The sequence below is a fragment of the Pagrus pagrus genome, assembly GCF_965226575.1.
Source record: "Pagrus pagrus genome assembly, chromosome: 12".
NCBI lineage: Eukaryota > Metazoa > Chordata > Actinopteri > Spariformes > Sparidae > Pagrus > Pagrus pagrus.
This window is the reverse complement of record NC_140196.1, coordinates 22009345-22023419: the sequence shown is the minus strand read 5'-3', so window position 1 is coordinate 22023419 and position 14075 is coordinate 22009345. Positions and strand designations below refer to the sequence as shown.

Below are 14075 nucleotides of genomic sequence, written 5' to 3'. Positions count from 1 at the left end.
TCCTGCTCTGTGTCAGCTAAATCATCCTGCTCGAGGGAAGTCTCCATAGTACCAGCTCTCTATAAATCCATCCCGAACATACAGCTGCTGACACCAGCGGGAGGGAAAAACTTAAAATACCAGTGAACTAGGGTCAGTTTTTAATGAGCATTGTGGCTCAATGTCAACTGTAAATCCAGTCTGGATGTAATGTGGCTCTGTCTTGCTGCCCCTTGCTGCTATTTTCTATTATTTTATTTTTATTTTTTGCCGCTGCAGGGATGACACATGTGATGTGGTAAGAGAGGGGGGGGGACTATTGATTTGGCCTATTTAATGCTGAAGAGCACTCATCCAATGAGTCACTCAGACAAACAGGTCAATAGTTTTACAGGAGAAGAGTCCCAATACTGCTGCTGCTACTACTACCTCCGCTCTTCAATGAAAGGATATCATCGCCTTCGTCCCCGGGCCGGAGACTAAAGCCCTCCTCATCCACGTCAGGAGACGCCTGGAAAAGAGAGAAGAGAGAGGTGTCAGTCATTTCCAGTCCATCACACACTCTAACAGAGGCATCGCTAAACTTCATCTTCCCCGTTAACAGCTCTGCATATAAATGTGGATCAGATTTCACAGATGGCTTGCCTGAGACGGTCAGCTTCCTGGCTAAAGCTGCTGCTGACTCATAGAATATGCAGCTCGATTCAGAGCATTTACTGAGTAATTTTAAACCTAGCATTACATGACACTGATTGCCACAGCAAAGTATTTCACACCTACTGTAAGTGGAAAGGTTGCTGTTTGGTCAGAATCATCAAGGAGGAGTACAGTGAAGTAAAATAAAAGCACACTTACATATCTGTCCCAGTCAATCTCCCCATAGAAACCATTCGGCGCTCCATTGGACTTTTTCTGGAAGGAAAATGGAGAAAAGACAGAATAATTAATAATAATTAATCCTATAGCATATTCCAAGTATATGCAATTTTAAAACGTCAGCGCAAATGATCAATTTGTATAAATAAATGACTGAAAAATTCAAGAAAATCTTTTAAATATGAAAAAAATTAAATGAGAGTCAGACTTATTACAGTTTGGGTTTTAATTTTGTAATTTTGGTCATTATTCTTTTAAGTAATGTTGCACACACCGAAATTGTAAGACGGGACAAGAAATATGAGCGGTCGGAGGACCCAACAGTTTTCTTAAAAAGCCCACGTTAGCCAAACTTATTTGGAAGAAAAAACAAAGGCAAACAGTAAAATCAGCAGTTAACCTGTCAATTTACAGTCTGACCTCCAAGTTTAACTTTGACCTGTCAAAGTTAACATAGTTGTGTGCAATTAGGGATTATAACTGACATTACAGTAGCATTCAGGTTTGTTTTTACCTCCAGACACAGTGGTTAGGATGAACTGATGGCTTGTTAACAGCCTGTCTGATTGTCTTACTTCTTGTGTTTCTTGTGACAGTGTCATGCTTCCATACCGCAGCAGTTGCTGTGGTAACAGAGTTATTATAATGAAATGGAAATGACGTCAAAAAATAGGACCCAAGTTGTAACGATCAGGAATCATCCTTTAAAGGGAGTAACAGCGTCACACGTTTTTCGAGAAATCTAAAATGTACATACACTTCCTTTCTTTCCGCTTCCACTTCCTTCTCTGTCAGGTGAGCTCCTGTTTCACATAACAAGGAAGAAGAAAAAATGATATTATATGACAAAATAAAAAGGAGGGCTGAACATTTTTTAAAATTATTCAATACCAAAATAATATTTTTTCCAATCTTACTACGTCAGATTTAAATGTCAAAAGAAGTCAAAATTCTATGAAATAGTCTAAAATTGGCAAAATTATGAGGTAACACTTGATGGTTAGTATAAAGTGCAACCAATTATGATTGAAATCAGGAGAGATCTCATCAGAGAATGAAAAGATAATATATCTGACCAAACATTCAATGCCAACTTTCAGTACATCACAGTTTCTGGTACTCAATGCTAGAGACACAATGTGGTCAGTACCATAACAGTAATTAGGTTTAATACGCAGCCCTATTAATTCACATTCTCAAAATGATGAATTGTCAAGCTGTATTCAGAGTTGGATGGTTGTGTAACAGCTGTGTAACGACTGTACATCTGAGCTAACTCACGTTTCTGTATCCTTGTCTTTCTTTCGTAAGCCCAGGGCTTTCCTTGTTCGATTTTTCAGTCCTAGTGCAGAGCGAGAGAGAGAGAGAGAGAGGGAGAACAACATCATGAAGAATTAATTTCACGTTTTAGAGCCTAATATAAGGTTAACTGTCTTGTCATTAAAATGCACTTAAAGGCAAATAAGACATAAGAGTAACAGGCCGATGAGGATGCACCTGTGCTCGTGGATACACAGGAAATACAGTCGCACCAATAAGTAAATATAAATTAATGTATCGATTCGGGGCACAAACATCCTGCCATCTGGAGGAAGCCTCCCCATAAAATGAACCAGCGCAATCCCCCTAAGTGTCCGCTCCCTGACTGTATAAAATGGAGAGAAAACACGAGCAAAGGTTGATCAATGTGTCCACTTCATTAGCGAGATCCGAGGGAGAGATCTACTACAGCGGCCCGTCAGCCAAACGGGACGCAAAAGACCCCCGCAGCACTGTCGATTGGCAGCGCTCGAATCAGGACGACTAGGAAAACCAACAAAAAACACTTCAATGTGTGTAACGCCTAAAGGTTTCTGCATACTGTAAGTAAGTGTTGCTATGTGGAACTCTAGTTCAGCTGTGTTTTCATTTTTGGATTGTGGTGCCACTGACTGGCAGCAGGTAAGATGGATGTATAACATCCTTTACGATGAATACACAAGGTACAGTGAATAAAAGCGAAGCGTCACCCATTAAACCTTCAGAAACCGTTAGTCGTTGTTTAAGTTGTTTTTAAAGGCGCAAAATGTAAGAATTGGCCACCTGTCGAATTCATTCTCCAAACAAATAGGGGGCAGCATGTCAACAGACTGAGTTAGCTCAGTTAGCTATCCAGCCAGCAGGCCAGTTAGCACGGGAACTTTGGACTGTCTGGAGATGGAGGTTTTCAGGCCTGGGGCAATGTTTTAAACCAAAATTCTTACATATCGTACCTTTAAAGCAATAATACCAGTGCTTGTTACAGCTTCCAAGAATTTGCTTGATTTCTGTTTCATCTGATGATTAATTTCTGGTTTTGCAAACTGATTATCACACAGAATATTGAGCGTGGAGGTGTCATTTTGGGCTCCAGTAAACTGTGATGGATTGGACTGAATGATTATAAGTTGTCTGGAAAAATAAAGACTTGACATTTGTAACTATATGAATAACTAAAAATCCAGCCTTGGAGCAGACTTCTCAACAGTAAGTCGTGTGGCTCACTTCCTGTGTTTGGATATGGATGGTGGTCTTTTGAAAAAAAAAGCATCTAACTATCTAGTCCATGGGTGAGTTGAAGGCTGCGGCTAGTTTGTGTTGGTAAAAACAGCAGGACAGAGAGGAGCTAGCACAGTCTTTAGGCAGCAGAGATGACAGCTACAAATTAACTTTAGAAGGGAGTGTTGGTGAGTTTTATGTGCATGGGCGAAGTTACAATGATGTAAGTAGCTGCACTTTTAAATGTTCCCAGGAGCCGTAGTTCTTCATGTGTTTACAAAGTAGCTGCTGTTTAAAAATCAAGAAGGTTGATGACCAGGGGAAAAATATGAAGTGAAACTAAGTTAAACAAATATTATGTAGGAAAAATAAACAAACAACAGTATTTCACTAAAAGTCAATCCCGATTCTTTTTTACTAGTTGTTTCCTCGCTCATTGTTAAGGACTGATCAGGTGTGTGAGGTCAGAAAACTACTGGTTTAGCATGTCAGCATGTCCATATTCACTAATTAGCACTAAGCATATTTCACTAGATGCAAAATTTGGCAGGTGTTGTTCCATCGCCCAATATATGGACTTATTATCAAGACCTAATGAAGCTTAATAAATTAAGTAACAACGACGATCCTCTTGCTTCCCCCAATTTGATTTTACACAACATGGCAGGATACCTCTGATAAAAGAAAGTCAGTCAGCCAAATACATAAAACACAAGACACTGAACAAAAGTTACCAACAGCAAAGAAATCAACATTTTTCACGTTTTTCTCTTTTTTCGCACTGGCTGTGTTGTGAAACATGTCCCACCCAAAATAGACGACTGACAGGTTTACATAACAGTGTTTTAGAAGACAAGAGAGCACAGTTGATTCTCACATCCGTACAAGAGCGACAGGGACACATGTGATGGACAGTTGGGTGGATGCACATTACGTGCTTTTCAGAGGCAGCTCAGTTTGTGTTCTTTGTTCATCGTCTCTTTTTGTAATCTGAGGGCTGCGTTTTAAACAGCAACATAGCACTGCCGCGTGCCCTAAAATGACATGTTGCATCGTTGACGGCTTACTTAATTGGCGGCATGATTTTTTTTTTAGCAGCATTTTATTTTTAAATTGTTTTGAAAATCTAGCCGACTTTGAAATCAAAATATCATCCCACTCTCATTGAGATCCTGATAATCAGACTAATGAACACTATAAACGTGAGGGTGCTGCACTCCACCGGCGCTCGGTGCTATTCATTTGGGTGGAAACTCTCTGGGTACTGAAGGACATGTCAGGGCCTGTGATGTATTAGTAGTTAGCTGGGCTGCTCAATAGCGCAGATTATTCCTGCATCATGGCTCTTCATCAGCGGAGACAGCTCTGAACAGCGGGCCTTCTGACCAGTCCTAACCTGTGAGTGTGTTGTGTGATAAGGAGTAAAAATAGAGAATCAATCCTGGTGTTAATATGTAACAAACCTGCTGAACGGTATGATATTAGTTCTTTTGCTTTTGTAACCCATTTACAAAGTCTGCCTGAGGTGAGCACCTGTCACACTCATTAAACAGAGGAATCATTGTAATTAACGATATCAGCTGTAAATATAGTTAGGTTTGGCCCTTCTTCTGAATGCTAATTCACAGAAACAAGAGGTATCTGTACTTCACTTGAGTATTTATTTTTCTGACATCTTTTTACGTTGACTCCCTACATTTGGACACAGATATCTGTACAATCTACTCCTCAAAACAGGCTTGTTACTTAAGTTTTAGTGCAGGGACATTATTTCTTTATTTTGCATCATTGCACACCTCCTTCCCAACATCACAAGACTGATTTCGACCTGTCAGGGCATATCACGCACGGCAGACGTAAAAGACATAAAAAGAATGGGGAGAAAAGGTGTGTTAGTGTCTCGTACCTCCTTTCTTTGTTTCTCAGCTTGTGGCTGTGCTCGGGACGCTTTACCAACCCCAAATTTCAGTATTTGACGTCCAGGGAATGAGACTCAACAATCAACTCTCCTTCTGGAGAGTTAACGAACAGCTCAGACAAATCCTACTGATTCTACCTTTAAGTTTAATAGTCTTTGAATTATATCAATATGTCAGTTAGCTTTGCACAGAAATGGCCGGTAGACAGGTCCTGCAGAGGGATACTTTTTACTTTCATACTTGAGTACATTTCAGAGCCTCTACTTTATTACTTTTACTTGAGTAAAAAAGTTGGATCAGTACTTCTTTAACATAAGCATCTGTGCTTCTACTTGAAGTAAGGAACATGTAACTTCATCTACCTTTGTTCTTTACCAAAGCACCATCATCACACTTTCATGATATGGTGTCAAAAGCATGTTCTATTATGCTTATAGACAAATATAAGAAATATAAATGTTGGTATAACTGTTGTTATACGCCCCCATTTCTTTTTTCCTCTTTTTTACAATCTTGAGATTAGCAACTTTTAAAATCCAAATAAGTTTGAAACTAGAATGGCCTTTAGTAGAGCGCATACCTCCGCCAAGGCTCGTCAAGCCTAATCCAGTTACCAAACTCAATAGCCCCGGTCCACTAAATTTTAAAACCACCCATAACTGCTTAACTGTAATTCAAGCTCACCAGTTCAGCATTAAATTGTACTCACTCAGATTTTTTTCAAGATCCTGGCATTAATCCCTGACAAATTAACAAAAATGATGAAAAACGTCGTTACAACGTTAAAGACTCCTGTATCTGGGGAAAACATAACCTCCTTGGCGGAGGTAAAATAAAAGTTACACCTGCACACTGACTCCAAACCACTTGTGGCTTCTCTTTAGCACTGCACATACCTGTAATAATTTTGCCCAATGACATCCAACTTTCTTACGTTGAGAAAAAAAATCTTAAATCAAGGTCCACGTACTAGATCTCTTTCAGCTGCATCTTGTGGCCTTCATTAGTGGGTGATGCAGTGGATGGAGTTTGCCACTGAGCACACTACATGAAGGACACTTGACAGCTTGACTGTCTAAGGTCAAGAATGAACCTTGAAGTTCAGTGTTTTGACCATTAGTCCTCTTAGTGTGGTTTTAAACAAAGCTCGCTCAGGACGCTCTTTCCAGCAGCTGACTCTCAAATCTCTGATGATGGAGCTCCCAATGAGTCTCAAGATGAGAAGACACACAGTTAAAGTGTCTTCTATTCATACTGGTTGTCAGTTGTTCCTAAGTGTGAATAAAATAAGTGTCAGTGTAAAATCTACTCTTGCCTTTCTTTACACACCTGCCTCAGCCACAGTAACATTGGCTGCTTGACAACACTGTAGTCTTAGTTACAGAGACACAGAGGTGGTTTGAAACAAAGAGGATAGAAAGGACACAACCAAGGTCTGGACCAACTGTTTCTGAACAATGTCCAGGACCGCTTTCCTCAGTGCTGATACACTCCAGCCTCCACACTTCAACTCCTTGTTTACAAGTACACCAAGATATGTGAGTAGCTGTAAGTACAGTATTTCATTGTCTGTATTGTTGTTTTGACCTTTATTCTATTTCAAAGTTTAAACTTTTACATTGTGTTAGCTCTCTGTAAACATCTGTCCACTGAACCTCTTCTTTGGCACTTTGCAAACTAACAAATGAGACATTACCACCACCTTCTGATTAATACCAGAGACATTATAAGAAAGAGAAAGATCACTGAAGGCATTTTGAATAGGGAAGTCCGTAACACCAGAGATGGCGGTTGTATGACACATACCACGCCCATTCCTCCAAAAGCAAATGCACGGGATTATCAAGAAAGGTGAGCTTATTCACAGATGAGACGTTAACATCGTCGCCCTCTGTTTTGAGCTGTAAAAGAAGTCGGTGCTGTGAAACTGTGGCCATGCACTGTAGAAGTAAAACCTGGGGGAAAAAGGCGTATTAAACCTTATTTTGGGGCAAAGTCACCAAACTTTTTAAGCGTTTTTTTGTATTTTTCTTTTTTTAAATCAGATTTGATTGGTGATTCAAACTCTCAACACTCTCCCCATTCATTTAGACAGCGGCTTGGTCTTATTAGCCTGAAATAACTGACGGGGGGTGTTGCCAAGATGGCTGCTGAGTGGCAAGACTTGCATAAAAGGAGTCTGTTAACACTTACAGAATAATAATTATAATTCCGCCCTTTTCTATGCTTTCTAGTTTTCCACCTCCTAATTGTCAGGGATGCACGATATGGAGTTTTTTTTTTGAACCGATACTGATAACCGATAGTTACCTGCTTCTCACAGCCGATACTGATAAGATAAAAGATTCCTAACCTGTAGTTTATGCACACCTGAGTGTACTGAAGGCTAAGATGTAGCGACAGAAGATGGATGATTTGTTGTGGTACAACTCACTTCACTCCTCTCAGAACCCTTGCGGAACATGCATCGTGTGTTGCTCTTCTTCTTCTTCTCCTACTGTGTTTATTGGCGAATTGTACACCAACTTTTACAGGTGCATACCATCAACTACGTATCAGTGTGTGTAGAATGTGTGCTTTTTAATTCAATGAAAGCAATTTAACTTCATATCGTCATCTCTTTCGGCACTACTTTCATTGATACGATAAATGAGCTGAAAATCGTGCACATGATGTGTAGTTTAAGTGCCAGTATGGACCTTAGAGTCAATGTCAAGCCACACTAACACACAAGTATGAACTTACAGTTCGAGAAGAGGTCATTTGGTCGAATTTCATCAAGACTAAGATCCTCATTTCTGACTGAGAGACTGTTTGAGCAGATTATAATCCATATTCCTGAGATAAGTTTTTTGTTCTGCATCGACAAGAAGGTTGTAATCGCAACACTGCAGCCATGTTTGAGCCCAAACAAGATGCGCTGAATGCCCCTAACTGCACCTGACAGCCTATACTGTGTAATTAGCAATGCACGTGTAGCTAACAAAGGCTATGATAAGCATGTGACATCTGTGTTGTTGTGTAGCTCGTGAACTGAGTACAGGCTGACTGCAGGCCTTTTGCTAATAATAGCCACCTTCCATTACCACGTTGGCATTAATGGATGGTAAAGGCCCAGCATTTGTCATGCAGGGTTAGATCTATGGTGTAGCTCCTCCATCAGAGTTCCTTTACTTTACCTCATTCCACCACTGTTAACTTTAATTCACTTTAGCTTCACTCGTCCTATTGGCATGATATTACATTACGCACTGGTAGTGACAGCAGCAGAGGTATGAATGAGTGTAGCAGCTCAGATCTCACCTCAAATACACCTTCATATGACACGGACTGAGCGACTACAACTAAAGACAGACCTGTAATCTGCACATGTGTGGAACAACAGGCACATGCGTACACACATGGGCAGAATTACACTCCTGTGTACACCAGATCTCCCTTTACAAATCCACACCTCACACACCTTCGCTTTCACATACATCTCAATCTGTGACAAATAACGTCACACACACACACACACACACACACACACACACACACACACACACACACACGGCTACACTGTCACACTGGTCATGCATAAAGCTCAGTTCAGCTCAAAGGGTCCTCACGCTTCAACAGATCACATCACTGGATTCACTAGCTATAATGGCCCAGCAGGACACAAGAGGGCAGGAGGAGGACGCAGGGGGAAAAAAACATAGAAAAAAAGGAGGATAAGGAGTGCACAGATAATTCACCTTGCATCATGATTGCAGATTTTCATCCTATGTCGTCCTCTGGTGCGCAGGTGGACAGAAATTAAGAAATCCAGCCGGTCAAAGGATGCCTGGGCAGGGCATAGCTAATTCTGCACAGCTCCCCAGCGAAGCACGATGTTGATTCCCTCCACCCCCAAGGGCCCAACTCCCAGACACCCGCACAGGGAGGTGGGGTGGGGGGAGAGCTGAGAGGCAACAGCAGCAGCAGCAGTGGTGGTGGAGGACACAGCGAGAGGAGACACCCGAGGAATACGCAGCAAATCGGGGGATGGGGGTCCTCTCCGTGTGCACGTTAGGCCCCGGATGCCTGAGCAGCACCGACACACGCCATCTCTGAGAGGGGGGGATGCTGAGGAAAGGCAGAGGAGAAAAAAAAAAGAAGCAGAGCGGTACAGAGAGAGAGAGAGAGGCAGAGAGAGGCAGAGAAAGGCTGGGAGAGAGAGGGGAGGAGGGAGGGAGTGGGAGGCTCGCTGATGTCACATCTGCACTAAACCAATCCCGGCAACCATGGTCACATGGCTTCTGTCCCCTGATGCCTTAGCACCTCTCAGCTCGCCTTGAGCAGACACACTACAGCCAACTGCATACATATTATACAAGGTCTCGCATAATATAACAAGCTATTTAGCAAAAAACAAAAATCATTTAAGTGTCGCACTTTGATGTGCTTTAAAAAAAACTGTAGAATTCCATTTATTTTTGTTTGTTGGGGGCCATTTTTGTACGATTCTAAATGTGATTCAATTTCTATTAATACTTTTAAGACACTTGAGCTTCACAGGACAGTGAGGGGAAAACATAAAATACATGAATCCAAAGAGAAGGGCAAAGACGTAATTCACAGCCTAAAAATAAGAGGTCAGACACAGTTAATAGCCAATTCGGAAAAAAAAAACCTTTGTTGAAATCTTGAATAGACCATAAAAATAATACAGCAGAAGAGGAAAGAGGATTAAATGATTTGGTACTTGAACGAGCGACAGATAAAAGCCCTGATAAAAGTGCCTCAGGTGCCTTGGGGGAAGGAGTTCAGTCATATATCCTGTACAGTGTACGCTTAGGATGAGACCATGCACAGCATTTTTATATAAATATTCTACAACTAAACGGGGACCAGTGAGGGGAAGAAATAATGGGGTCACAGTAATGTGGTGTTCAGGGCCGTTGTGGAGGCTGAACAGAGAAGCCAGACCGATACCAAAATATAAATACATATACATATATGTATATGGTTCAACCTAAGGAGGACAAAGTGTCTATGATTTAAAGGTACCCTGTGAAGGTTTTTGTCTTTATGGGCGTCCATGAATCTACCCAACAGCAACATCTCACCGCCCGTCAGACTGCTAACTGCTAGTTTTGGGTAAACTTAAACTGTGTATTTCTTTAGTCTGTGGCCCAACAGGCAAATTAAGTGTCCAACCGATTATTGATGAAATATGAAAGCATCAAACATGCAGTCGAGATGAATAGGATGTTTACACTTTTAAAATAACAAGATGACAAAATTGTATTGCATGTAAGCCACATGATGCACAGGTTTTATACTCGCTTGTCAACAGGTGGCTGTAATGCACCAATAAGTGCAGCGATGCGCCTCAAAAGGCAGAGGAAGAGAAAACTGCTAGCTAGTAAACATAGATGAAAACAATTCTGGATTTTAAATGATTAAGTAAGTTTGAGTTCTGAAAGACAGAAAGTCCTGAGCCAATATATGATGTTCTCAAGGCATTTACTGGATTCTTATCAACTATTTACATAAATGGACTTTAAAGGCACCTGAAAATCAATCATCTCAATCAGCTTTCAAACTACATCCACAACGTCCTGAAAAAGCAGGTTTTCTCCCACGAAATAATCACTTGGGGTACTTCATTGTTGATTACTTGGGCATTAATATTGGATGTTATAGAGAAATACCTGTTTGAAGAGGCTTTGAAGAGAAATTAAATGCAATTTCAACAGCATAGTTATGCAAGAGGCAATTTGTTTCAGGCCAAATGGGTAAAAAACATGGCGAAGAGAATTGGACCAACAGTCGAGCCTTAGGGAAGCCTGCAGGATGTGGAAGATGAGCAAGAATTCCCAGTGGAACTGTGAAGTATTGTATTGGATAAATGTGAGGAAAACCAGTCCAAAGCAGAACTAGAGAGACACTTGTGCTTCAGCTGACGGATCAGAATAATGTGGTCTGCACTGTCACGAGATATAGTCAGACCTAAGAGCAAGAGGATGCCAAGAGAAGATAATTTGTCCAATTTTAGGAGGGCATTTTGTTCTGAAAAACTGACGACACATAGGATGTTTTTTGTTTTTTTTCCCAAGAAGCAGTTGGACAAAACTACTTGCTCTCGCACTCTGGAAACAAAAGACTGCGCACAACTGCAAGCTGCACGATTGTTTCTTTTGTTAAGGATGTGTCACACTGGAGGACAACAGTGCGTCTTCCACCGCAGAGTACACACTGTCAGCTATAATCATAACACTCGCTCACTGCGAGGAGGAGGAGGAGGAGGAAGGGCCTCACATTTCAGCCTGGAAGAAAGTGAGAGTGGCAGAGAGGACAAAATATTCCAAATACTATAATGCGAGTGTTACACTTTGGTAGAAAATGTGAGATGCTTTAATGAAAGCAATGGTGAGATTATTCAGCTGCTTTAATGGCTGGACTTTTGGAGCAGAGTGACTCACACTCCCTCGTAGGGGAAGGACAGATGGGGGAAGGCAGTTAGAGGATAGTGTTGTGGTGTGTGTGCATGTGTGTGTTGTGTGTGTGGTTTCTGCTGTGGAGGTCATGTAATTTTAAACAGCAAACATGGTTTTAAAAAAACTGAAGCAAACTGGACTTTAAACATGTTTAATCTCCCTCTGCTGTTTCTTTTCTCCCATGTCGAGAGACGATTATATGTCAGCGAGGTGTAATCTGACTCAGACATACGAACCCTGTAGGTTACTTCTTCCTGTTTAATATACAGTAAGTGTACGCTTCAGTGCCCTTGAGACAGCCGAGCTAAATACGCTTAAAACCTGTAAACAAAAGCCGACACCTTTACCGAGTTCACTCCTTCGGTTTACTCTGCCCACTACTGAGGTTTATTTGTAGCTGTTGTTAGCCCAGGCATCCTGGAGTAACTTAATGAGCTTACCTAACCTGGCACAACACATCACACAGGCTGCTCCCGTGTGCTTTCCTTAACCAGCTCCTTACATAAGATGATATCCAGGCAGGGGTCAAAGGTCACGGCAACAGGGATTAGCAAAGGAGAGATGGGCAGAGCAAAACACATGGACTGAGAGCTGCGGGCTGAGGGATAGTAACAACTTACTGTGACTGTTTGGTGCTGTACGACAGATACACAGAGGTAAATGAAAAAGGTAAAGATCACAAAGTAACAAATCAAACTCGGATTAATCCGGCTGAATTCTTCTCCTCCACGTATAAATTAAACTGTGTTGTATTCATGTAGATTATTCAGTGAATTCAGTTCGACAATAAAAAATATGGATGATATGATGGCTTTCACTGTGGGAATCCTGTATATTGTAAAACCTCTTGAATATAGGATGTATGTGTATATGGCTCAATACCGCCCCCTAGTGAATGCAGTAGTATGTGTTCTATTTGTGGTGGACAGCAGGTTGCCAACTGGTATAGTTAATTTATTCATTCATTTAACTTTAAAATGTCAACAAAACTCAACTCAAAAAATGTATTCAGTGTGTGTGTCTCTTTTTCTTGGTGCTGTTTTTGCCATTTTTCTGACACACTTGGTAAAATACGGCTTGTGGTATAAATATAATTCTACAACCCTGATTCCAAAAACGTTGGGACGCTAAGGATCTCCTCACTTTTGTTTTGCAGGCATCAAATTCATGAGTGTACTTTTTTGTAATTCCATTTTATTCAAGTTTTCTTTCTTTCTTTAGGTACATTAAAATAATTAGACCAGACTTCCCTTGTTAATTATAAGTCCTTGAGATTGACGATTCATCAACTTAACCATTCAACAAAATTGTGATTTCAAAATCACTGCATTCTGTTTGTATTTACTTTCTACACAGATATCATTACTGTATATATCATTGGTGTCAGCGCAGCTTTCTTGTCACAACTGGTTATAACTTGTTGTGAGAATAGTTATTCTATAGTTTCTATAGTGACCTATAGAAAATCAACAATGTTGCCCACATTACAAGATGGCGTTGAATTCAGAGAAAAAACTTGCTCTATGCCTGTCTGCACTTTGTCATACGTGTAGAAGTTAACCACAAATGCACACACAACGTACAGTGTCTCCCTTCAGCATTGTCACAGATCACATTAACACATATGTCTGCTTCTGTGGTATCTTTGCACCAGAGACTGTTTGTGTCCTTGTTGTACATCCTGTGGGTGTAAAACAACATGACTCGTCAGGGGCTGACAGAGTGACAGCATCACTGTGGGTCATGTTGGTGCTCTCGGTCATGGTGAGCTGATGTAACCTTGGATCTGTCCTGTCGGTCTCCTGCTCGAGGTTTTTCCACCAGAGGACTGGTCAGCCTCGACAGATGACAGTTAATTACTCACCAACTCTAAATCTACTTGTACCTAACAAAGACAAGAAGCAACTTTTGATGATTTCTGACTCTGAGCTCCCCTTGGTTTATACAGGAGGATATCTTCATGTACTCCATTACTTTAGTGTGTGATCTAATACTCATCTGGCCCCTTCGAATCCAGCAAAGTATACCAGATCATATTAGGAATTTTTGGATGAAAATTGTCCTCAGATATTAAATACAATTATTTTGTTAGGTAAAATAATTATATTTAAATCTCAATCAAGAACCTATCTGAATTTAAGTTTTAAAGAATAAAAAAAGAAAATTGCTACCAACCTTGACAGCACAACAGTAGCACAACATACTGCATATAATATATAAAATATAAAAAAGATTTGTTCTAGTGAAGAACGGGACTGTATACGAAACAAATATACTACAATGGTCATTCTTCTGTTTTGTATTTCAATGGGGAACT

At 40.7% G+C, this 14075-nt stretch overlaps 1 protein-coding gene across 1 annotated transcript in view; it reads right to left on the bottom strand.

Moving 5' to 3' along the window:
- LOC311266595 (SH3-containing GRB2-like protein 3-interacting protein 1) overlaps positions 1–14075 on the bottom strand; it is a 53056-nt gene that overhangs the window by 14088 nt on the left and 24893 nt on the right. Inside the window, exons 3-6 of the mRNA XM_084369010.1 lie at positions 2137–2197; positions 1613–1658; positions 835–891; positions 409–490 (exon numbers count right to left, since the gene is read on the bottom strand). Coding sequence (XP_084225136.1) covers positions 409–490; positions 835–891; positions 1613–1658; positions 2137–2197 — 246 coding nt within the window. The remainder of the gene's footprint in view (positions 1–408; positions 491–834; positions 892–1612; positions 1659–2136; positions 2198–14075) is intronic.